Here is a 26,186-nt window from a genome sequence, read left to right on the forward strand (position 1 = left end):
GTACACTGGCTTTTAAACAGGATTTGGCGTTTGTTCCACTATCCATTACAATTTGTGTGTTCAGTTATCTTTCAACTGTTCAATCCACATTTGCCCCAATCAAGCTGCAGTTATATCAGATATATGTACAACCAAACTGTGAATTAACCAAAAACAAGATGTGTCCCATTCTTAGGTAATAACAAGCAGGCAGAGTCATTTAGTATAGGAATTGAGTTCATGAATAAGAAATGTTTGGAGGGATATGGGCGAAGTGCAGGCAGTTGGGACTAGTTTCATTTGGGATTATGGTCGGCATAGACTGGTTGGACCGAAGGGTCTGTTTGTCAAGGTTGTACAGGACATTGGTGAAGCCACCTTTGGAATTCTCTGTCCAGTTCTGGTTGCACTGCTTTAGGAAGGACATTATTAAATTGGAGAGGGTTCAGAAATGATTTACTCGGATGTTGTCAGGTATGGAGGGTTTGTGTTATAAAGAGAGGCTGGGACTTTTTTCACTAGAGCACAGGAGGTTGAGGGGTGACCTTCTATGGGTTTATAAAATTCATGAGGCACATAGATAAAGGTGAATAGCAAAGGTCTTTTCCTCAGGGAGAGAGAGTTCAAAACTAGGGGCCATATTTTTAAGATGAGAGGAAAAAAGAGTTAAAAGGAACCCGAGGGGCAGTTTTTTCAGACGGAGGGTGGTTTGTCTGTGGAATGAACTGACACAGGAAGTGGTCGATGTTACAACATTGTAAAAAAAAAAGTAAAGGTTTAGAGTAATATGGGCCAAACACAAGCATGTGGGACTAGTTTAGTTTGAGAAACTTGGTCAGCATGGACCCGTTGGTCCAAAGGGTCTGTTTCCGTGCTGAATGACTCCAGGTCTCCATGTGCATTGCTTGCTTTTTAATCTTTATCTCAGTGTATTATCTTCCTCAGCAGAGTGTCTGGCACTCCACTTACCTATAACAGCCAGGCTGATCTGATGCTGCACATTCCCATTTCGATCCTTCACCACCAGTGTGTAATGGCCAGCATCACTCATTTGCACATCCTTTATCACCAGTTTGGTCCCAGTGTCGGTCGTGTCCACAGAAGTTCGAGAACTATTCAAGATCTGAAATAAATGGACGAGAGGAGATGGTGAAACAGTCCAGTTAAAAAGGTAAATAACAAAAGTAACGCAACCTAAAACAGCATTTCAACAATACACACACATCTTCAACAAAACAGCCAAAGGGTATGAATAAATGTCTGGTGATAAACCTTGGAACTTATCTAATGAGACGGTGGCTCAGTGGTTAGCACTACTGCCTCACAGCACCAGGGACCCGGGTTCAATTCCAGCCACGGACGACTGTCAATGTGGAGTTTGCATGTTCTGTCAGTGTTTGTGTGGGGGTTTCCTCCAGGTGCTCTGGTTTCCACCCCCAGGCAAAGCTGTGCAGGTTAGGGGAACTGGCCATACTAAATTGCTCAAAGTGTCCAAGGATGTGCAGGCTAGGTGGATTAGTCATGGGAAATGCAGAGTTAAGGGGATAGGGTAGGGATTGGGTGAGTGGGATACTCTTTGAGGAGTCTGTGTGGACACAATGGACTGCTTCCACACTCTAGGGATTCTAATTCAATGTTGCGCAGGTACTTAGAACTTTAAAATGTCATCAAATGGTGCAGAAAATAATCAAGAAAGTCAACTGGACTTTCGGGATTAAATTATAAAGAGGGATTATACAACACGGGGGTGGCACAGTGGCTCAGTGGTTAGCACTGCTGCCTCACAGCACCAGGGTCCCAGGTTCGATTCCAGCCTCGGGCGACTGTCTGTGCGGAGTTTGCACATTCTCCCTGTGTCTGCGTGGTGCTCCGGTTTCCTCCCACAGTCCAAAGATGTGCAGGTTAGGTGAATTGGCCATGCTCAATTGTCCATAGTGTTAGGTGAATTAGTCAGAGGGAAATGGGTCTGGGTGGGTTATCTTCGGAGGGTCGGTGTGGACTTGTTGGGCCGAAGGGCCTGTTTCCACACTGTAGGGAATCTAGTCTAATCTAAATCAAACATCAGCCTGTTATATCTAGAATTTAGAAGGTTAGGAGGTGATCGGATAGAAGTCTTCAAAGATATTAACAGGAAAAGACAGGGTAAATAAACTTTGGGTATTCTAGAACCAGGAGAATTAGGGCCAGATTATTTGTGAGTGATGTTCTGAAGCACTTCTGCACACAAAAACTGGTAGATGTTTGAAATTCTCTTCCACAAACTGCTGTCAATGCTGAGTCAGTTATTAATTTTAAATTTGAGTTCGATATGACCTTTTGCATAACAAATGTATGGATTTGTTGGGCCGAAGGGCCTGTTTCCACACTGTAAGTAATCTAATCTAATCTAATCTAATCAGATAATTAAGGGTACGGGCCAAAGGCAGGTATGAGGAGTTAGGCCACAGATTCAAGATCTGAAGATTGTGGAACAGGTTAGAGAAGCTGAATGGTCTACTCCAGCTCCGATGAGATTGGGCTCCAGGAAAAATTCCTTGTTGGAGTTTCCATACCCCACCATCAACACCCACGCAGATCTTTAACTGAAGCAGAAATAGGTGAAGCAGGAGTTAAATCTTACCAAAATTGTAGAAAGAAGAACAAACAGCAGATGAGGAATTCTATAGTTGTTAGTCCATAGAGAAGGAATGATTTGAAGAGCAAAGGAGTGTGGTGCTGAAGAAAGACAATATACTTTTTTTAAAAATCCTTTTCATGAGCAAGAGAGCAGTCTAAGTAAGCACTGATACCATCTTTCCAAAAATAGCAGCAGTTGAGAGAAAATTGTATAAGAATGTGAATCACAGAATCATTATAGTGCAGGAGGCTACCACCTCTCTCAGCATTTTATCTTGATATAAATCTTGTGTCTTCTCCCTGTGACATGGAGAATTGTTTGAATATGAACAATGTGTGTTTGTGCATGTCAGAGAGCGTGTGTACAGGTGTGGGTGTGTGCATGTCAAAGAGAGTAAGAGAGATAGAAAGAGAGATAAATGCAAACTTGATATTTTGTGCTTTTCAATCCATCAGGAACATGAAGTTCATTGCTAAACAGCGATTGTTAAATTGATTGGCCGTGATAATCTACAGCTAACTGGAGTCAAGAGTGATTGCAGGAATAAGCAGCAGTTGGCACAGATTCCACAATAAAGTAAATTCTATATGATTCAAGGAAAAAGGTTTGAGCAGCTAAATGCAGTTTTCTTCCTCCACATTCTACAATAACTACTAGACTGCATGCCGATGTAAGCAGTACCACAAGGATCTAATTTTTAATACCTGATCTTTCTGTTTCAGCCATATAGCAGCAATGGGTGGAGTTCCTACAATCCCAACGCACAGCTCTGCCTCTTGTCCTGCCTTTACCTCCAAGTACATCTGGGGATCCACTAACTCAGGTGGCTCTGCTGTAATGTAAAGACAAAGGATGATCAAACTCCCTCAAACGGTTTCACTTATCAGATCCAGCAAAGAAGACACTCGCTCACAAGATGCATAACAAAATTGGTTAAGTCTCTGCTTATAAGACAGCCCTTTCTTGCATTTCCTCTAAATCAAGCATGACCTCATTCTAGGTAAGGATACCAAAACAGTACTCTACATCTGATTCCATTAAAGCCTGTGTACTTGTACAGGAGGTCAGTTTGGCTCAGTTGGCTAGACAGCTGGTTTGCGATGCAGAGGAACGCCAATAGTATGGGTTCAATTCGCGCACCAGCTGAGGTTACCTTGAAGGACTCTCCTTCTCAACCTCTCCCCTTGCCCGAAGTGTGGTGACCCTCAGATTAAACCACCACCAATCATTTCTCTGAGTGCACAGCCCTATGATCTGGTAAGACTGTGGCAATTTTACCTTCTTTTATGTATAATTGAAGCAAGATTTGTTCCCTATTGCATTCGAACACTTGCAACACCAAACTTTTATTACACTTTAACTTTATGCAAAAGACCTCACAGATTTCTTCAAATCCCAATAATCACTAGCGTCTCACTCTCTAAAAAGGTAATCTTCCTTTCTATTCTTCCTATGACTTTCAGACTTCCTACTTATTATGCTCCATCCTTAATAGGCACTTATTCTTTAGCCTCTACATCCTTCCCACAGTTTAGTTTCCCACTTTATTTTTTAAAAAAGTCTTAGTAAATATGGAAACATTGCATGCAGCCTCCTCATCTGGGTCACTGACAGGAATTGCAAATAACTGAGACCGATCCTTGCAAAATAAAAACCCAAAGAACTGCAGATGCTGGAAATCAGAACCAAAAAAACCCAGAAAAATTGCTGGAAAAGCTTAGCAGGAGTGGTAGCATCGGTGGAGAGAAATCAGAGTTAAAGTTCTGAGTTGATAGTGGGGTATGAAAATTCCAACAAGGAATTCTTACTGGAGCCCAAACTCATAGGAGCTGGAGTAGGCCATTCAGCCTCTCTAATCTGTTCCAGAATCGATAGTCTGTGGCCTAACACCACATACCTGCCTTTGGCCTATATCCTCCTTCTTCAGAACTCTATTCATTTCTGTTTAAGTTCTGAAGGAAGTCAGAGGATCTGAAATGTTGATTCTGATTTCTCTCCACAGATGCTACAAGTCTCATGATGTGTGAAGTGTTGAACTCATTCATTCGCCCTGCAGAAACCCCTTGAGCAAACCTCAAAGCTCACTGTGAAGCTCTCTCTTTGAGAGAAAAGGCAGCCAGCAGTGTGTTCCAAACTTAAACATGCAATTGCAACCCATCAGCACAAAGACAGAAAAATCACCTGGTTTAGAAGACAGCTTCTTCCTTGAAGGGGATGAATCTGAAAGAGGAATAAAATAAAAATAAATTATGAAGAAGACTGAAGAGGTGAATGAGAAGAACACACCAATGAAGATCAGCAATGAGGTTGAAGCAGTTAGTGAATGAACGAAAATAAAATGATTTAAATCCAAAACATCGGATATACTTTTGCAGTAATTGCAGAGACATAACCACAGTTAACCCTTTCAGGGTTTAAGCAGTTTTTGGATAAATACGTTTTGAATTGTTAACCATACATTTCACAGTTTCCCCCAACCACATCTAATTATCTGTTGTGTTTTTTTTAAACTTAACATCTTACATAACTCATTGAGGTTCACTCCCTTGCCTCCCCCCTCCCCACCCCCACCCCCATCTAAAAAGATAGAAGCGTTCCGATTATTCACTTCTTTCCTCAAAGTCAGTTTGTTAGGACTAAACTTGTGACCTTTGCTCCTACTATATTGAGGGCCTGCATCTTTCTCCCTTGCCTGGGAAACCAGGGCTCAAACTTTATCGAGCTGTATCATAGCCTGAGCAATGTTCAGCCTGAGTATCCCTAGGTTCCAGATTTGGAAAGGTAGCTTGGGATCATCTTCAATTGGTTGAATCCTGTCCCAAGATAATTGAACATGGTCAATGTGCAGTCCATCGGCTTTTTCCACTAACTGGTACAACACATCCCTGTCAAATAATAATATTGAGTACCAATTTCCTCGGCATTGTGTTGATATGACAGACCAATATCTGTAAATGTTGTGCCAATATATATACGAGGAGCACAAGGTAAACCAGCCATGATCTGCTGAGAGGGGAGTCTTAATGATGAAAAAAAATTATTTATAAAACTTAAAAGAATCTGAAGTGAGTCTTAGAGACTTCCATTGCTGGGGCTGTGATTCCCATCTCAAAGGGTGTGATACTGAAATGGGGGCAGGGCAGGGCCAGGTAACCAAAACCCACTAAGGATGAACACTGGACTTGGGAAACACAGCAGATCAAGGGGTTGTAGATTGTTCGCTCGCAAGTTGTTTTCCTCAGCTGTAAAGAACATAAGAACTAGGAGCAGGTGGAGACCATTCAGCCCCTCAAGACTGCTCCGTCATTTTATACGATCATGGCCGATCTCATCTCAGTCCTAACTCCACTTTCCTGCCTGCTTGCCTTAACCCTTCAACACATTACCAATTAAAAGTCTGCCTATCACCTCCTTAAATTTACTAGATGTCCCTGCACTCTGGGGCAGTGAACTGCACATATTCACGATCCTTTGACAGAAATAATGTCTCCTCATCTCAGTTTTAAATTAAAGGGGTAACTTCTTATTGCCTTCAGTTGCATGTCGTCAATGCTTCCATTTTCCAGATGTATCCAATCAATCTACATGTCACAGTGCTTTGTTCATCACATCATTCATGGTCCAGAGCAATAGTAACACCACCTTCTTGCTGGATTCAACCTTTCTTCCTTTCCTGTGAATGGACCACACTAACACATGCCCTCCCTCCAACACACCAAATTAAAGCATCTCATCGTCTGCATCAGAGGTCAAATTCTCCTCTCACCGTCAAGACTTAGACCCTCCCCACACTCCCCCATCAGCTTTCTTACCTGTCCAATTGCCTCCTCCAGAGATTTCTCTCTATTACTGGTTTTCCTGTCTGACACAGGTTGCTTTTTGAGTACTGTTTTCGGAGTACTCATGCGTTGACTGCTAAAAACCATGTTTCCAGTCTGATCTATTTGTACCTTCAGTTCAAAGACAGGTTGACACTGGAACCTTAAACTATCTTTCAGTTTGGGATTACTTGCTGTATTCCCATTAAACTGGATAGAACTTCTTGTGCAGGCTGAGCACAAGTTGTCCCCTTCACGTTACCACCTACTGCCAACGTGCAAAAACAATCAAAAGGCTATCCATCACTAAAGGAAACTTACAGAGAATGTGTCTTACTTTCTGTGGATTTCCAATATCGATCAGTTTTTGTCTAGAGTGTAACACATCGACTAATATATTGGAGTCAGGAACTGAGTGAAGAGAATGACCACAAGCCAAACATTCTCACTTCTACAGATACTGATACCATTAAAAAATAAACTTTTGATCTTACTAGAAAACCCATTGACACGTTTAGAGGATTATATTAAGGACTTTATTGAAAGGAGTGGATGGCTCAGTGGTTAGCACTGCTGCGTCACAACACCAGGGTTTGATTCCTGCCGTCGGTGACAATCTGTGCGGAGTTTGCACATTCTCCCCATGTTGCATGGGTTTCCCTTCGGTGCTCCAGTTTCCTCCCACAGCCCAAAGATGTGTGGGCTAGCCATTGGAAATGTAGGGTTACAGGGAGAGGGTAAGAAGGTAGGTCTGGGTGGGATGGTCTTCAGGGGGTCAGTATGTAATCAATGTGCCAAGTGGCCTGGTTCCACACTGTACGGATTCAATTTTTTGATCGCTCCCCAGTTTTCAATGCTATAATATTCACAATCAACAATTAGATAAAGCACATGCATGGTCCATCATAACCTGTAAACCAACCTGCATGGCAACCCATTTTCGTGACATTTTATCCAGTCTGCACAGAACTGTGTAATAATGCTATGTAACAAAAAAATTTCAAACACAGCCATTCATAACTGTCCTTTTAAAAAGCCTGCTGTGACGACATCCCTGTAAATGCCACGTAAACAAAATACATGAGTGCATCAGCTTGTAAACTAGTTTAACATTCCAGAATAGGTATTTTTCTGCACAATCAAGATAATCAATTATCTGAATTATGAAAAGGATTCGATAGGAACAAAGAGGATATTTTGTGTCACCTGGATAATGCTAGGGTATTGCAGTCACCACCTGAAGTGTATTAAGGAAGAAATTCTCATGGCACATCGGAAACGCTTGGTTATGTATTCAAACAGCCCCAGTTTACAGGGCAATGGACCAACTAGAAAGTGTGACTGAGCTGAGCAGCCTTTGTTTTGGCTGGCATGGACACAATAGGTCCTTTCAACACTGTAAATGTTCTATGACTTTATGCACCCACTTGATAAGGAAATCCACAGCTTATCAACAGAATTTAGTCAGCACATTAAATGGTGCGCTACTCCAAGTACGTAAATGTGCAATATGAAGACAATGACATGCATTCCAATAAATGTGCATTGGTCACTTTTGAATGGCCACCAACATGTTGTGTACCATTGCAGGAGGAGTGCAGAAAAGGTGAATGGCACGTATCCTTTTCCCCAGGATGGGAAATTTCAAGAATAGGGGCATATTTTTAAGGTGAGAGGAGAAAAAGATTTAAAAAGGACATGCGAGGCATCCTTTTCTTTTTGCACACACAGTGGTTCATGTGGAGAATGAACTTCCAGAGGAAGTGGTGGAAGCAGGTACAGTTACAACATTTAAAAGTTTTGGAGGGATATGGGCCAAATGCAGGCAGGTGGGACTAGGTTAGTTTGGGATTATGGTCAGTGTGGACTGATTGGACCTGTTCCCATGTCTGTATGACTCTATGAGACTTTCATTGGCAATGCATAATGATAAAGTTGCTCTCTATGGTTTAGCAACCACTCTGCCTCACTGAAGATTGATCACGGGGAAGTACACTGGCATTCTTGGAACCATAACCCAAAAGTAAGGCAGTGTGGGCAGGAAGAATTGACCATAAAAATGGAAAAGAAGGAGTTAAGAATAAAGGGAGAAGCTGGAGGGAGGTGCATTTGACAAGCTGTAGGTGCACCAAGCAGAATAGACATCTCCTCACATTGTTATTATGACAAACTCCACTAAAATATATCCATTTTATTCAAATCCTTAACATTACCTTTAGGAAGACTTCTGTCTTTTGTACTGTGCCTCTCTTCTTGGATACTGACAACATTGAGGGTTGAAAATTGGACCATTTCAGCCTTGGCTCCAGCACCATGACGATTTTCTTCAGATACAGTCTGACCGTCACCGATTCCGCTATCACAGTTAGTGTTTCTCATTTGTTTAGGCAAAGGATTGAGTCGCTGAAGGGTTTCAAAGTCTATAAAACAGAGCAGATGCTTTAATATTCATCTTGTACTGTTCTAAAGCATAACCTTCAACAAAATTAATTAAATCAGGCCATCAACATCTAAAGACTGCCATGCCATTGCTTTGTGAACCATTCCTTCACTGGCATTATTGGATGTTTTGTTTTCATCTTACCTTGTAGATTAATGAACCAGTTATTCATGTGAGGACGTCACATGCCAAAGATTAAAAGATTAGTGAGTTTGTTTTGCTCCCATTAGTGCAACAGCAAATGCTGCATAAAACAGAAATCAGAGCTGAGCTATACCCAAAAGGAACAAGCACAGAACCCTAGAATATCTACGGTGCGGAAGCAGGCCATTCCTCCCCTTGAATCCACACTGACCCTCCAAAGAGCATCCCAACCAAACCAGATTCCCTACCCTAAACCTGTAACCTTGCATTTCCCACTGCTAATCCATCTCGCCTGCACATCCCTGGACACTACGGCAAATTTAGCATTGTCGATCAACCTAACCAGCACATTTTCACTGTTGGAGGAATTGAACTGAGTTAGCTTTATTGTCACATGTACTCAAATGAGTAGGAATATTTCAGCAATGGCTAAGAGGAGGGAAGGACATACATAAACAGAAAGAATAATAAAAATCCAACACGTCATGTGAATATTACAGCAAAAGTCAATGTCTCAATACAAATAAACTTGCAATTCACAGCTGTAGCAAAATGAGGTGAGGGTTGTACCTCCCAGCTGTCCCACTAGTTGTGGAGAAGATCACAATCTTATCAAATTTTTGACAGGCTTCCCCAGCCCTTGCTCCCACCTTACCATCCACCACCCTAAATCTGTTGAAGTGTTATAATCCCATAGTTTATAATACAGCGACAAATCTTCTTGTGTGAATTTTCTGTTGCAGGAGGTGACTTTTGAAAACAGACTTGAAGCAGGACAGGGAAGGTGACCTGGAATCTTTTGTTAAGGCTGGTTCTACGCTGTGGTGGGAACAGCAAACTAACTGGAGAAATCAGAGCATGACTCATAGGGAAACAGAGTCAGAGAGATGTACAGCACGAAACAGACTGTTTGGTCCAATTCATCCATGTCAACCAGATATCCTAAATTAATCTAGTTCCATTTGCCAGCATTTAGCCCATATCCGTTTAGAATTTTCCTATTCATATATCCATCCAGATGCCTTTGAAATGTTATATTTGCACCAGTCTCCACCACTTCCTCTGGCAGCTCATCCCATATAAGTTGCACCCTCTGCTTGAAAAAGTTGCCCGTTTAAGTGCCTTTTATATTTTTCCGATCTCACCTTAAACCTATCCCCTCTAGTTTTGGACTCTTACCTTGGGGAAAAGACTTTGCCTATTCACTCTATCCATGCCCTTCATGATTTTATAAACCTGTATAAAAGTAACCCCTCAGCCTCAGACTCCAGGGAAAACAACTCCAGCCTATTCAGCATCTCCCCATAGCTGAAACCCTCCAACCCTGGCAACGTCCTTGTAAATCTTTTCTGAATCCTTCCAAGTTTAACAAAATCCTTTCTATAACAGGGATATCAGAACTGTACACAATATTCCAAAAGTGGCCTAACCAATGTCCTGTACAGTCACAACATGACCTCCCAACTCCAATGATGAGACTGGATTTGGGCAACCATATGCTAATGATGTTGTGGAACTTGAAAGGGTTCAGAAAAGATTTACAAGAATGTTACCAGGGTTGGTGGATTTGAGGTACAGCGAGAGGCTTAAAAGGCTGGGGCTGTTTTCCCTGGAGTGTCGGAGGCTGAGGGGTGACTTTATACAGGCTTACAAAATCATGAGGGGCATAGATAGGATAAATAGACAAAATCTTTTTCTGGGGTGGGGGAGTCCAGAACTAGAGGGCATGGGTTTAGAGGAAAGACATAAAAGAGACCTAAGGGACAATTTTTTCACGCAGAGGATGGTACGTGTATGGAATGAGCTGCCAGAGGAAATGGTGGAGGCTGGTACAATTGCAACATTTAAAAGGCATCTGGATGGGTATATGAATAGGAAGGGTTTGGAGGGATATGGGCCAGATGCTGGCAAGTGGAACTAGATTGTGTTGAGATATCTGGTTGGCATGGACGAGTTGGACCAAAGGGTCTGTTTCCGTGCTGTACATCTCTATGACTCTATAACTTAAGAAGAATAGAAAAAGACTTGAAGGTGGGAATGGAGGCTGCAGCCAGATCAGGTACCACTTCATTAAACTGCAAAAACAGGCTGGCAGAGGCAAGAGCCCTACCTCTGCTGCCAAGACCTGTGTCCCCAAGAGGCATAAGGAATTTTGAGGATGAGATAAAAGGATAGGAGTCAGCTAGGGAGAAAAAAGAAATTGATAGAAATTTCAAAGATTAGCACCATCATGGCGGGTGACAAATCATGAGGAAGGACACAGCAGGAGACAAACAGCGAAAAGCCAGATTCAGAACAATGGCGAATACAGGAGATTATGCATTATTAGAAGAGCGCTAGGAAACAGCAAAATCATGAAAGGGTCTATACATAATGAGAATTGATTGTTTGACCCAGTGTAGGTTAGGGAGAGCAAGTGCAATGGGTGTCCATGGTTTGACATATCCATGAAAGCTCACAGAGTGAAAGCTGGGCGGAGATTGAGAAGATGGAGGACAAGAGGGGAGCCAGCTGAACATTGCAATGTTGGAGTCTGGAGATGATAAAGGTGTAAATATAGGTTGCCACATGAGATGCAGGAACAAAAGGCAAGAAAGGTCAGAGGTGGAAGTAATGTTGTCCTCCTGAAGGAAATAAAATGGGGATCAACCAGAACATCGAGTCTTAAGTAAAGAAACAGTGGTCAGAATTCTTTTCAGGTTGCATATGTAATCATCAACACTACTTTATGGCCTACAAAGAGTCTACAATATTTATTTAGTGTCAATCACTGTACACACAATAGGACTTTGAATGGTCCTCACTCACCTCGGACTGTCACTATAGCACTGCTGGATGTTCTTCCTGCAACATTTTCTGCAACACATCCATATATTCCAGAATCCTCTGGCAAACAGTCCTCAACCATCCACTGGGCGACACCATTGCTGAAAGAAGATCTGCCAAACTTTGCTGTTTTACCTGAAGCCAGATGGGGATAAGCATTGGCATCAGTGAATAGACTGACTAACAAATAATCTATTTGCTGCTCCTTGGATGCTGCCTGAACTGCTGTGCTCTTCCAGCACCACTAATCCAAAGTCTGGTTTCAGCATTTGCAGTCATTGTTTTTACCTAACAAATAATCTTGTACACTCCACTGAAGTTACAGTAAGAAATGACATTACTTCACTGTGCATGTTCAAGCTTTACAGCAGCACTTCCCAAACTGTGGGTCATGACCTCAGTTAGGGCTGCAATCTCCCAGTGGGGTTGGAAAAGAAAAGCAATGAGACTCGGGCAGCATCTTGCCCTGGAAGGCCTCGCCTCATCAACATTTCAGGTCGCAAACCCTGGGTAAGAAGTGGATCCTGGCTTAAAACCGAGCCAGGTAGCATTTGCAAAATGTCTCCAAGTGACCAACCCAGATTCACAGCCACCAATTTTAATACAGGGCCCAGTGCAGTAAATAACATTCAAAGCCATCCTGCTCAAGCAAAGGGCAGGAGGAGATGGTCCTCACCTAGTCTTCTTACTGGCTAATATCAAGCCTTTAGCTGAAATTTCAAAATACACATAAAATATTCAGGTTTTTAACAAGGCAAACTGAAGTGCACATTTTGCATAACTTTGTGCTGTGTTAAAAGTTAATGTATAATGCGCAAATGTCAAGAACCATAAACCGAACAATATCAAGCTGCTTTATTGATGTGTCATTTTTGTTGGCATCTGGAATCACATTATTCTGTGTTAAAATTTCTTGGAAACCACTGGTTTAATGGGGTTTTCTTTAAAGAATTTGTTGGTATATTCCTCATTTCAGTGGGATGGTGTTAAAAAAAAAGTGCAACTACTGCGGTCACAGAGCCATACAGCACAGAAACTCGTCCTACTTGTCTACTCCTGGCCCACATCCCTCCAAACCTCTCTCATTTGTGTACTTAACCAAATATCTTTTTAAACATAGTGACTGTGCCTGCATAAACATCCAACCTGCCTCTTCTTTCAATTATTAGAGTATTGTCTCAAAGAACCTTGGGCTTTTGTGGCACAATGGTAGACCTTTGAGACAGGAAACCAGTTACAATTCCCATCTGCTGCACAGATTAGATTAGATTCCATAGTGTGGAAACAGGCCCTTCAAGGAGAAAGTGAGGTCTGCAGATGCTGGAGATCAAAGTTGAAACTTTATTGCTGGAACAGCACAGCAGGTCAGGCAGCATTCCTGAAGAAGGGCCTGTGCCCGAAACGTCGAATCTCCTGTTCCCTGGATGCTGCCTGACCTGCTGTGCTGTTCCAGCAATAAAGTTTCAACAAACAGGCCCTTCAGCCCAACAAGTCCACACCAACCCTCCGAAGAGCAACCCACCCAGTCCCACTCCCCTACATTTACCCCTGACTAATGCACCTATCGCTATGGGTAATTTAGCATGGTTAATTCACCTAACCTGCACATCTTTGGACTGTGGGAGGAAACCGGAGTACCCAGAGCAAACCCAGACATGGGGAGAATATGCAAACTCCACACAGACAATTGCCCGAGGAGGGAATTGAACCCGGGTCTATAGCGCTGTGAGGCAGCAGTGCTGACCACTGAGCCACCGTGCCGCCCAATGTATAAAAACAAGTGAACAAGGTGATTAAAAAATATCAATTGTCCCCAAGAACTGCAACTGCTATTTCTGATCCATACTATTGGGCACGGATCACCTCGATGCAGAGAGAGGCTTCATTTTGCGTTGTGTTCAACAGCTTTATTGGTCACATGGTTATCATCAAAAACTCCGTTAAACTTTGAGAATTCTGCAGAAATTGAAACTTTTCATGATAAAACTGCTTCTTTTGCGTGCACCGTTTTCTTTGAGAATAAATCAGACATGAAGTATGTTACATTATCCATGGGGGGCCCCTGCTCCCAATCTATTTGAATGTTGGGCTCACTGCGAAATTTACTAGACACCCCAAGGAAAATCATAAAACAGGCACCATGTCCTTTTAATTATCAAAATTAGTGACTTAACAGCTGTCGAAAGGCCCCATCAGAAAATTAGTCAGTGATGAGCAGATATCTAACCTGCTTTAATTGCAATTATTCAAATGTTACCAAAAGAAATTCATTTAGTTTCTGAGGTACTAGTTGCTGAACCAATATTAATCTCTTCCTTATATATTTGCCCATCTATCAGATCTGCTACATCTCCATAAGCCCTGACCAATCAGAATCTACAAATTTAATCTATTAAGTAAAATTAACACTTCACATTTTCTCACTACATCTCAATGCCATCCATCAGCAGGGTCTTATGATAATGTCTAAATTGTTGCTTGCTTTCTAATTTTCGTTTTTCACATTTCAGTGCTGATAAATGGAAGTCAAAAGGTTTCACTTTCATGTCTCTTAAAAATGGTTGTGGCCTGTGCTACAACCTTTGGATGTTGAAATTGGTGGGAAACGTCATCAGTCAGGTAGTCATGGGCTAATGGAAAAAGGTAGATTTCAACCCTCTCGCTAAAATATTATTTGCATTAACTTATTAATATAGCTATTTGCATTAAGTCACTATCTGATTCCTTTGCACTCCTGGTGAGCAGAAGTTGAAATCCTTTTAGCTTGGTCACTCTGGTGAAAATTAGCCACCAACATGCAGGCTTGAAGAAAAATCATCAGAATGTATCCTCACCATTCAGGAACCAAGTGATAGTGATTGGAGGAGTTCCAGTAATTTTCGCCTGTAGCGTGATGGTGCTGCTTTCATCCACAGTGACATCTGTCAGGGGTTGTATGAATACAGGACACTCTATGTACACAAGAGACAAACAAGTCAGTCAAAAAATACAATAATGCATTAAACCTTACAGTAACTGCTCTGTGATCTTTTCTGTAGCAAAGTTCAGTGTGAATTATGGATCATTTGCACTGTGGGCCCAGAATAAAAGTTATGATAACAGTCAAAAGTAAATTCAGACCCACTTCAGTCACCCATAACCACTTCCCAGACAAGACTTTCATCCCATACAGATTTAAGCATTTCTCAACACTGCTTACTAACCCATTGGTCCATCTGGAATCTCCAGTGAAGGTATTCTGTTATCAGGAATCAATACAAGGCTTTTCATGTAATGTGTCAACGCATTTTAGGTGTGTGATAAAGCAAAAACATTGACACCAAGCCTTTTGGTGTCGGGGCAGATGTAGGTTACAGGTTTATTTGATTCATTTGTGGGACATTGACATGGCTGGCTAGCTGGCAATTATTTCCTGTTCCTAGTTGCCCTTGAGCAGTTGGTGGTGAGCTCCTGCCTTGAATCGCTGCAGTTCAACTGCTTTGAGTTGATCCACAATGCCATTAGGAAGGAAATTCCAGGATTTTGACAGTGAAGGAACAGCAATATATTTCCAAGTCAGGATGGTGAGTGGCTTGGAGGGGAACATCAAGGTGGCAGTGTTCCCATGTCTCTGCTGCTTTTGGAAGTTTGGAAGGTGCTGTTTAAGGATCTTTGGTGAAATTCTGCAGTGCATCCTCGAGACAGTACATACTGTGGCTACTGAGCAGTGCTGGAGGGAGTGGATAGTTCTGGATGCGATGCCAATCAAGCAGGCTGCTTTGTCCTATTTGGGCTTTGGGCTTCCAGAGTGGTGTTGGAACAACACTCGGCCAGGCAAGTAGGGAGTATTCCTTGTGCCTTGTAGATGAACAGGCTTTGGGCACTCTGGAGGTGTTACTTGCCACAATATTCCTAGCCCCTGACCTGTTCTTGTACCCAGCTGAGAGAGTCCAGTTGGGTTTCTCTTAATAGTTTTCCAGATGTTGATAGTGGGGGAAATTCAGTGACAGTAACACCATTGAATGTCAAGGGCCGATGGTTGGATTGTCTCTTGTTGGTGATGGTCATTGCCTGGCATTTGTGAGATGTGAATGTCAGTTGCCACTTATTAGCCCAAGCCTGGATACTACCCAGGTCTCATTGCACTTGAACATGGACTGCTTCAGTACTTGAGGAGTTGCAAATGGTGCTGAACATCAGCAGCGAACATCTCCACTTCTGACCTAATGATAGAAGGAAGGTCAGTGATGTAGCAGCTAATGTTTGGGTCTTGGTCACCCTCTGGGAAAACCCTACAGAGATGTCCTGGAGATGAGATGACTGACCTCCAACAACCACGACCATCTTCCTATGTGCCAGGTGCAACTCCAACCACTGGAGTTTGCCCTCCAATACCCTTTGATTCTAGCTTTGATAGAGCTCCTTGATGCTACACTCAATCAAATGCTGTCTTGATATCTGGAACCCAGCTCTTTTGTCCATGTTTGAACCAAGGCTGTAAGGAGCTGGGTGGCCCTGACAGAACCCAAACAGGCATCACTGAGCATGTTATTGCTGAGCAGGTGCACTGTTAATGATACCTTCCATCACTTTACTGATGATCAAGAGTAGACTGATAGGTTGGAATTGTCCTGTTTTTTGTCTGCAGGATATCCCTGGGCAACTTTCCACACTGTCAGGCAGATGCCAGTGTTGTAACTGTACAAAGCTTCAGAACTATTGCTGGAATGTTTTCAGGGTCCATAGTCTTTGCAGAATCCACTGCCTCCAGCATTGCTTGATATCACATGGAGTGAATGGAATTGGCTGAAGACTGGTATCTGAAATGCTGGGGACCACTGGAAGAGGGCAAGATGCATCATCCACTTAGACCTTCTGGCTGAAGATTGCTGCAAAGGCTTCAGTCTTACCTTTTGCACTGATACGCTGGGCTCTTCCATCATTGAGGATGGGGATATTTGTGGAGCTTCCTCCTCCAATGTGTTGTTTAATTGTCCACCACCATTCCCAATTGGATGTGACAGCACTGTATAGCTTAGATCTGACTGGTTGGTTGTGAAATTCCTTAAGGAGAAAGTGAGGATTGCAGATGCTGGAGATCAGAGCTGAAAATGTGTTGCTAGAAAAGTGCAGCAGGTCAGGCAGCATCCAGGGAACAGGAGAATCGACGTTTCGGGCATAAGCCCTTCTTATGCCCGAGATTCCTTAGCTCGGTCTATCACTTCCTGCATATGCTGTTTAACATGCAATTAGTTCTGTTTGGTGGCTTCACCAGGTTGACACCTCATCTTCAGGTCTGCCTGGTGCTGCTCCTGGCATGCCCTCCTGCACCCTCCATTGAACCAGGGTTGGTCCCTTGGCTTGATTGCAATGGTTGATTGGGTGTTATGCCAGACTATGAGGTTACAGATTATGCTGGAGTTGATGGTCGAGTGTCTCATAGAAGCCCAGTCCTGAGCTGCAAGATTTCTTCAAAGTCTGTTCCACTTAGCACTGAGATATTGTCACACAGCCCAATGTGAAATGCACTTGCAGTCAGAGAGTGATAAGGATAAAGTCAGGTTTGTATTTCCTTCACCATCTGCCACAGATCCAGTCTAACAGCTATGTCCTTTAGCACCCGATCAGCTCGACCAGTGCTACTGTTGCCGAGCCATTCTTTGTGGTGGACACTGAAATCCCGAAAGCATTCCGCACCCTTGCCACTCTCAGTGCTTCCTCCAAGTCTTGCTCAACATAGAGTAGCCCGGATTCATCAGCTGAAGGAAGATGGTATGTGGTATCAGCAAGACATTTCCTTGCCCAAAATTGACATTGAGGAATCAGAGGACAATTCCCTCCCAACTATGTGCCACTGTGCCACCAACTCTGCTGAATCCAGGAATGGTGATGTTGCTATTGGGACATTGACTATAGCGTATGATTCTGAGAGTATGACTAGTCTGTGAGACAGCTCTCCCAACTTTGACACTAGCCCCATAGTTAGTGAGGATGACTTTGCAGACTTGACAGGGCTGTTTCTGCCATTGTCTTTTCTAGGTTGGTGCCAGGTGGTCTGTCTGGTTTCATTGCTTTGTTGAGACTTTGTAGTGATTACTACAGCACAGTGGCTTGCCCATTTCACAGGGCAGTTGAGAGTCAACCACATTGCTGTGGGTCTGGAGTCACATGTAGGTGCGGATGGCAGAAGAACATTAGTGAACCAGATGGGTTTTTCTGACAATTGACAATGGTTTCATGGTCATCAGTAGATTCTTAATTCTAGCCATTTTTTATTCAATCTTGTAGTGGGATTCAAACACAGGTTCCATAACATGATGGAGGAATGGGGCTTAGAGAAGTGGAGAGATTTACAGAGCTTTAAGGACTTGGTAGCTAAACGCATGACCACCAACGGTCCGGGTATGAAACCGTCATGCATCTTTTATACAGCATACTGTAGTTTTGCAAGAACAGTTATGGTAAGATTTCCAAGTTAAAGCTCAAAAGGGTCTTAATTAAAGGGTCATTTTTGACATCTTCCTGGCCCTACTTGGCAGGAGGGGAAACAGCAATCAATTGCAGACTGGCTAGATGCGTTTCTGGACCTTACAATGGTTGACACTTTGCAAATGTTACTACAACTGACTTATCACAGTATGCTTGAGAATTTTGACTCCCATAAGCCTATAATGGAAAGATTCCTAAATCATTGAGAAATTGATTTGATATTTAACAAACAAACATTTATAACACAGAAACACAGTAAATTTCCAAGGCAAAATGTTTAGTCCAAAAGTCAGTCGTCAGCTTTGATACAATCAGATTTTGGAGGGATAGAAAATCATTATCTCATTTTTATAGAGATACCAGATCATAGCCTGTCACCCAATGAGGCAAAATAATGTTTATTATCATATTTTTAATAAGTGGATAACAACTGCATGGAGACATACATTTTAATGCATAGCAGTCACTGAAGTTGTTCAAAAACAAAAATTATATATATATCATATATAGTGTCAGTTTTCTACCCACATGGTACAGAAAGGAATACAATTTAGCCCTAGAGCATGAATTGTACAGATATTAAAATCCATGAAAGTCACCCTCCTCACCTTCAGAGTCAAAGAACATCACCTAATCTGCTTAATGAATCATCCTTAGTCACACATTGTTCCATAATCATTAGCTTCTGTGTTATCAAATACATGAGTTATCCCACACATTGTTCCTCACCATTTGAGTGGCTGACACATCAAAATTCATGGCATCTCATTCACTGATTTAAGATAAAGGATGGGAGTATTGAGGAGAGGATTTAAAGAAGATTTTTCTTACCCAGAGGGCATCGAGTATCTGGAACACATTGTCGGAAAGAATGGAGGAGTTCGATACCATCACAACATCCAATGTTCGTCTAAATTAGATGATTACTCAAAATACCAAAATATACAAAAGCTACAGGTCAAGTGCTGGAAAATGGGTCTACAGCAGACAGATGCTGACTTGGACATGATTCCCTGATGTAAAAACCTCTCTTAATACAGGCTAATCTTTACCCTTCTTCAGTCGATGTTTGATGAATCATTGAAATGTGATAAACCGGTCGTCAGATAATAATAGAAGATTGTCTAATTTTAGATTTCTAATGCAGTACAAAACTGTTTCTTTTAATGAACCTGGTACATCATCCAGGGATATAGTTTTGAACTCTACTCTAGTTTTGAATTGTGTGTCATTTTCTTGCTTGTTCTTGCTTGATACATCCTCAAAAAACAGACCATTTCCATTGATACACCTTATAACTTTGCTCTCCACCTGCTACCATGGACTTCAACAGTTTCCTCATTTTCCCTTCCCCCACCTCACCCCAGTTCCAAACTTCCAGCTCAGCACTGTCCCCATGACTTGTCCTATCTGCCTATCTTCTTTTCCACCTATCCACTCCACCCTCCTCTCTGACCTATCACCTTCATCCCCTCCCCCACTCACCTATTGCACTCTATGCTACCTTCTCCCCACCCCCACCAGCTTATCTCTCCACCCTTCAGACTCTCTGCCTTTATTCCTGATGAAAGGCTTTTGCCTGAAACGTCGATTTTACTGCTCCTCGGATGCTGCCTGACCTGCTGTGCTCTTCCAGCACCATTAATCCAGAATCTGGTTTCCAGCATCTGCAGTCATTGTTTTTACCATGTGCTTGGCTACCCTCCATTCTTGAGCACCTAACTAAGCCATTTAAGGAGTTCCCTTCAATCTGTAATATTCCTCTGATATATTGATTTATGTAGTGGCTGCGCAGTGGCTTGCCAGCCCTGAAGTCTTAACAACTTTAATCTGAACTGGGCTGTGTCTCCAGAGAAGTCGCAGCAATTGGATAAATCTTTCCCAGGGCTGGCATGGGTATGAAGGGCTGCATGGCCACCTCTTGTACTGTATGCCTCTACTGTCACAGCAACACTAGATACAACAAAAGGAAATTCTGCACAATTTCTGCAATCTCTTTCTGGCAATGTGCTGATGTGTACCGCCTTGGGAATTCAATCAGAAACTCAGACAGTATTACAGAGATATCCGCAGAGAGAGACTGAAAATGGTAACACTCCCAACTGAAGTGGATTAAAAACCCAGAAATCTCAACCAGCAGCAGCAAGACCTCCACCTCAAAATGATGCGTGCTTTGGTTACAAAGGGTGAGGTGGAGATGTTCACCATGACATGCTTTGCTGGATATTTGAAAAGCCTTACACATGTTGTTGCTAATTGAGTGTTAATTTGAACATGCATAAACATAACTGCATATAGGTATACACAACCAGGAAGAGCTCAAACTGCACTGCAGATGTTCCACTTTAAATAGGTCTACCTGTTAGATACTTCATTCATAAAAAAAGCCTTTATCTTAATATCCCAATGCATAAAAATGTCATAGTCATGAAAGCAGTTTGGTTCTGTACAGTAAGAAGGAAACAAATAAACATTGGAGTTTGACTTTATCCAGCAAACAAACCAAAGGCATTTTGTACTTTACAAGACTACATTTACGTTTATTTGAGGCATCTGGAGGGTCCATTAACTGAATGGATCCCATTTAACTTCAGCAGAAAGCCCTCCCCCACTGCGCAGTGGCGGTGGCTGCTCCAAGCTTTAGAGTGTTCCTCAGCACACAGTCCTGGACCTTGGAATGTCTGTGACACTCAGTTGAGGTCAATTCCTTACTCTGGAATAATCAGCAAGTTGCAGGCAGACCAAAGAACGGCTTTCATTGAGTTGATGGTCCTCCGGGTGCAATCAATGTTTATCTCAGTGTGCGCCGGGGGGATAAACTGTTGCGCACAGAGTCCTGTGTCACGGAGCTACTTGGAACAAACCTCGACAAAAACCACTGCAACTTTCTCCAGACTTCCTGCAAAGGCATATTCCAGCAGGGTGTGTGTGACAGTCGTTATGCTCCCGCAGTCACTTCGAGGATACTGCACTGTGCTGTGTAATCGATCAGTATGCAAATGCTCGATGCTAATTTCAAGCTATTGTTGAAACTGATCACATGTTAATGCTTTGCACCAACTAAACTCACATTGCTTTGTTTGGGTGTCACTGGTTGGGTCAGCATTTATTGCCCATCCCTAATTGACCTCAAAAACATGGTGGTGAGCCACCTTCTTGAGCTGAAGTTCTTCAGACTTGCTTGGGCCTGAGTGCCAGGAGTTTGACCCAGTAACAGTGACAGCCAGTGATATAGTTCCACATCCAGATGGTGCGCGGTTTGGAGGGGAATTTGCAGAGGTCCATGGTGTTCCCGAGTATCGATTGCCCATGTTCTTCGAGATGGTGGAGGTAATGGTGTTGTAAGGTGCAGCCTAAGCAGTCTTATTGAATTGCTACCATTCACCTTTCAGACAGTACACACTTGAGTCAGTGGTGAAGACAATGTATTTTGGAGGTGGCAGACAGGGTGCCAGTCAAATGGGTGGCTTTGTCCTGGCTGGTACCGAGCTATCTGAGCATTGTTTAAGAAACAGAGCATCATCAAGCACACTGGTGACTTGTGGAAAAGCTGTAAGATGACAGGAGGCACAGAATGTACTGAGCACAGAATTCTCAGCCTCTGACCTTCTCTTGTAGGCCCAATACTTACATGGCTGGTTCAGTTCAGATAGTGTCAGAATCATATAGTCATTGAGGTGTACAGCACAGAAACAGACCCTTTGCTCCAACTCATCCATACTGATCAGATATCCTAAATTAATCTAGTCCCATTTGCCAGCATTTGCCCATATCTCTCTAAACCCGTCCCATTCATGTACACATCCATTCATGTACACAATGCTGTAATTGTACCTGCCTCCATTACCTCCGCTGTCAGTTCATTCCAAGCAGACATTACCCACTGCGTGAAAACGTTGCCCCTTATGTTTCTTTTAAATCTTTCCCCTCTCACCCTAAACCTAGTCCCTCTAGTTCTGGACTTCCTCACTCCAGGGTAAAGATGTCTATTTATCCTACCCATGCCCCTCATGATTTTATAAACCTTGAAAAGGTCACCCCTCAGCCTCCAACGCTCCAGGGAAAACAGACCCTATTTATAGCTCAAATCCTCCAACCCCAGCAACATCCTTGTAAATCTTTTATGAACCCTTTCAAATTTCATAACATCTTTCCGATACTCTGAGATAACCTTCTTCACTGTCCACTACACCTCCAATTTTGGTGTCATCCGCAAACTTACTACTATACCTCCTATGTTCACATCTAAATCATTTACATAAATTACAAAAGGCAGTGGACCCAGCATTGATCCTCGTTGTACACAAGCTTCCAGTCTGAAAAGCACTCTTCACCACCACCCTCTGTCTTCTACCTTCGAGCCAGTTCTGTATCCAAATGGTGAGTTCTCCCAATTTTAGTGAGATCTAACCTTGCTAACCAACCTCCCATGAGGAACCTTGTCAAACACCAATAGCAACTTTTAGAATGTTAATTACAGGAGATTGTAATGTCAGTAAAGTCCAGGGCAATAGTTAGAGAGTGTTGGTTTTTTGAGATGGCCATTGCCTGGCAGTTTTGTGGCACAGCTGTTATTTGCCACTGGTCAGCCCAAACCTAGATAAGGTCAAGGGCTTCCTGTTAATGTACATCAGCTGTGTCATTATCTGAGAAGTTGCAAGTAGTGCTGAATATTATGCAATTATCAGCAAATGTCCCATACTTCTGATCGTATGTTGGAATAAAGCTCATTGATGAAATAGATGAAGATGATTGGGCCTAGGACACCATCTTGAGGAATTCCTGCAGAGATGTCCTGGAAGAGGGGTGCTTTGTCTTCGGCAACAATCACCATCGTCCCTTGTACTAAGTTTGACTCCAACCAGTGGAGAGTTTTCCTACTCACTATATGAGAAATAAGAACAGGAGTAGACCATGTGACCTAGACAATCTGCTTGACTATTCAAAACAATCATGGCTGATCTTCAACTGAATGGGAGAAGACTGCAGAAAGCTGGAGCCTCTGACTATTGCTATCATAATTTCAACTTCACTGTTTTCCAAAACCAGATCCTTTCTTGCAAATGCTTTAATGTGATCCTTTACAGTCAGGATTACACCTCCCCCTTTGTCATTCTCTCAGTCTCTCTGAAATATTGTGTTCTCTGGAATATTTATTTCCCACCCTGGATCACCTGTAACCATGTCTGTGAGATAAAGATTCAATTTAAATCATTCACATCTATTTGTGTCACTAGTTTATTTATCTTATTGCTGATACTTTATGCATTCAAATAAAGAAACTTTAACATCTTTTTCACTTCTATTTCCCCTGATAATCTTGTATGCTTAAGAACATTTTGAAAAAAAATTATCCTTCCTATCCTGCCCTTCTTGGTTTTATCCATATCACTGAACTTTTCCAATACTTCAACCTTTCCTTTGCTAATTTCTATATATCATGGAGTCCTTACAGAGTGGAAGCAGAACAGTTGGCCCATTGAGTCCACATCGACCCTCCGAACAGCATCCCACCTAGATTCACTCCCCTACCCTCTCTTTGTAACCCTGCATTTCCTATGGCTAATCCAACTAGCTTGCACGCCCCTGGACACTTTTGGCTGTTTAGCATGGCCACTCCACCTACTGTACATATCTTTGGACTGTGGGAGAAAACCGGAGTGCCCAGAGGAAACTCAAACAGACACTGGGAGAAGGGGAAAATGTGCAAACTCCACGCAGACAGACAGTCGCTTGAGAGTGGAATCGAACCTGGGTCCCTGGCGCTGAGAAGCTGCAGTGCTAACCACTGAGCCACCATGCCACCCAAACTCTGGTGTCCCCACCCATCCCGCATTAAAACCCTGTTCACAATGTAAAGTACATACTCAAAATGGACTATCAATATTTAACTTCCATCAGTTGAATACCTGAGAATTTCACAGAACAAAGATGGCTTTCATAGGAACGGATATGGCTGACATAAAATATTTGCTATGATTGTCTGACAAGACTATGCAATCCACAGGAAAATGTTCAAAATCCAGTTGCCTTGCAATTATAGGTTCAAACAAGGGGCACTGAAACTCAGCAAGGTGCCAAAAAACTGCATCTCTTGTTTTGCGTTCACTTGCAGCGTACCTGCACACACAGAGAGGAAAGTTTAAAATCACACAACACCAGACTATAGTCCAGCATGTTTATGTGGAAGCACTAGCCTTTGGAGTGCTGCTCCTTCATCAGGTGGCTGTGGAGTATAAGATCGCAGAACACAGAATTTATAGCAAAAGTTTAGTGTGATGTAACTGAAATTATATATTGAAAAAGACCTGGATTGTTTGTTAAGTCTCTCATCTTTTAGAATGGGCAGGTTGGTTTCTGGGATTTACATATGAAAGAACTGAACTTTCTTAAAGTGACATTCTCAAGTGAACTTTAACAATCGGTGCCACTTTGGCCTGGAAAATGCACTGAAGGTGTGAGGTGCCTGTGTGAGGCTGTCTGCGCCCCAATGTTCAGACTGATTCTAATCTTTAAAAAAAAAGGGATTTACAGAGTCTTATACGGATTTGTGCTTCCAAAATGCTGTTGGACTATAACCTGGTGCAATGGGATTTTTAACTTTGTCCACCCCAGTCCAAAACCAGCTCCTCCACATCATGACAGAGAGGAAAGGTTTTTTCAAAGCTATCCAGCTTGAAATGAAACAGAGACACAGACACCAGAATCTACACAGGAATGGAGTGTTTGAGCAAAGATAGATGAGAGACAAAGCAACTTGAAACAAAAAAAATCATTCATGGAGAACTCAAGACTTTCAAACCTTCACCATTGCTAAAGAAACAGGTGGCTCAGTGGTTAGCACTGCTGCCTCACAGCACCAGGGTCCCAGGTTCGATTCCAGTCTTAGGCGACTGTCTGTGTGGAGTTTGCACACTCTCCCTGTGTCTGCATGGGGGTGCTCCGGTTTCCTCCCACAATCCAAAGATCTGCAGTTCAGATGAACTGGCCATGCTAAATTGCCCATAGTGTTAGGTGCATTAGTCAGAGAGGAAGTGGGTCTGGGTGGGTTACTCTTCGGAGGATCGATGTGGACTGGTTGGGCCGGAGGACCTGTTTCCACACTAATCTAATATAAACACCAAATAGTCAGACTTAGGTCCTTTCATTCTGGTACTCAGCATCTATAAATGCATTGGCCTTTACCTTCTTGGTCTGAACTAGAAAATTTAACTACTGCATATGCTCATTTGACGTCACTTTTTTTTTTAGGGTATTAGGTATTAGAACATAGAACATAGAACATAGAAGAATACAGCGCAGTACAGGCCCTTCGGCCCTCGATGTTGTGCCGATCCAAGCCCACCTAACCTACACTAGCCCACTATCCTCCATATGCCTATCCAATGCCCGCTTAAATGCCCATAATGAGGGAGAATCCACCACTGCTACTGGCAGGGCATTCCACGAACTCACGACTCGCTGAGTAAAGAACCTACCCCTAACATCTGTCCTGTACCCACCCCCCCTTAATTTAAAGCTATGCCCCCTTGTAATAGCTGACTCCATACGTGGCAAAAGATTCTCACTGTCGACCCTATCTAAACCCCTAATCATCTTGTACACCTCTATCAAGTCACCCCTAAACCTTCTTTTCTCCAATGAAAACAACCCCAAGTGCCTCAGCCTTTCCTCATACGATCTTTCTACCATACCAGGCAACATCCTGGTAAACCGCCTCTGCACCTGTTCCAGTGCCTCCACATCCTTCCTATAATATGGCAACCAAAACTGCACACAATACTCCAGATGCGGCCGCACCAGAGTCTTATACAACTGCAACATGACCTCAGGACTCCGGAACTCAATTCCTCTACCAATAAAAGCCAGTACGCCATATGCCTTCTTCACCGCA

At 42.7% G+C, this 26,186-nt stretch overlaps 1 protein-coding gene across 2 annotated transcripts in view; it reads right to left on the bottom strand.

Annotated features, from left to right (window-relative positions):
- Positions 1-26,186, bottom strand: part of LOC122540007 (myosin light chain kinase, smooth muscle-like) — a 91,305-nt gene that overhangs the window by 42,783 nt on the left and 22,336 nt on the right. Inside the window, exons 2-7 of one of the 2 annotated variants that reach the window (XM_043675292.2) lie at positions 14,659-14,775; positions 11,807-11,959; positions 8,628-8,834; positions 4,778-4,816; positions 3,301-3,425; positions 949-1,102 (exon numbers count right to left, since the gene is read on the bottom strand). In XM_043675292.2, coding sequence (XP_043531227.2) covers positions 949-1,102; positions 3,301-3,425; positions 4,778-4,816; positions 8,628-8,834; positions 11,807-11,959; positions 14,659-14,775 — 795 coding nt within the window. Of the gene's footprint in view, positions 1-948; positions 1,103-3,300; positions 3,429-4,777; positions 4,817-8,627; positions 8,835-11,806; positions 11,960-14,658; positions 14,776-26,186 lie in introns of both variants that reach the window. The other variant, XM_043675291.2, reaches the window with a different exon arrangement.

This window comes from Chiloscyllium plagiosum, unplaced genomic scaffold, assembly GCF_037043375.1.
Source record: "Chiloscyllium plagiosum isolate Xiang-an unplaced genomic scaffold, Cpla_swu_hap1 HiC_scaffold_32, whole genome shotgun sequence".
Taxonomy (NCBI): domain Eukaryota; kingdom Metazoa; phylum Chordata; class Chondrichthyes; order Orectolobiformes; family Hemiscylliidae; genus Chiloscyllium; species Chiloscyllium plagiosum.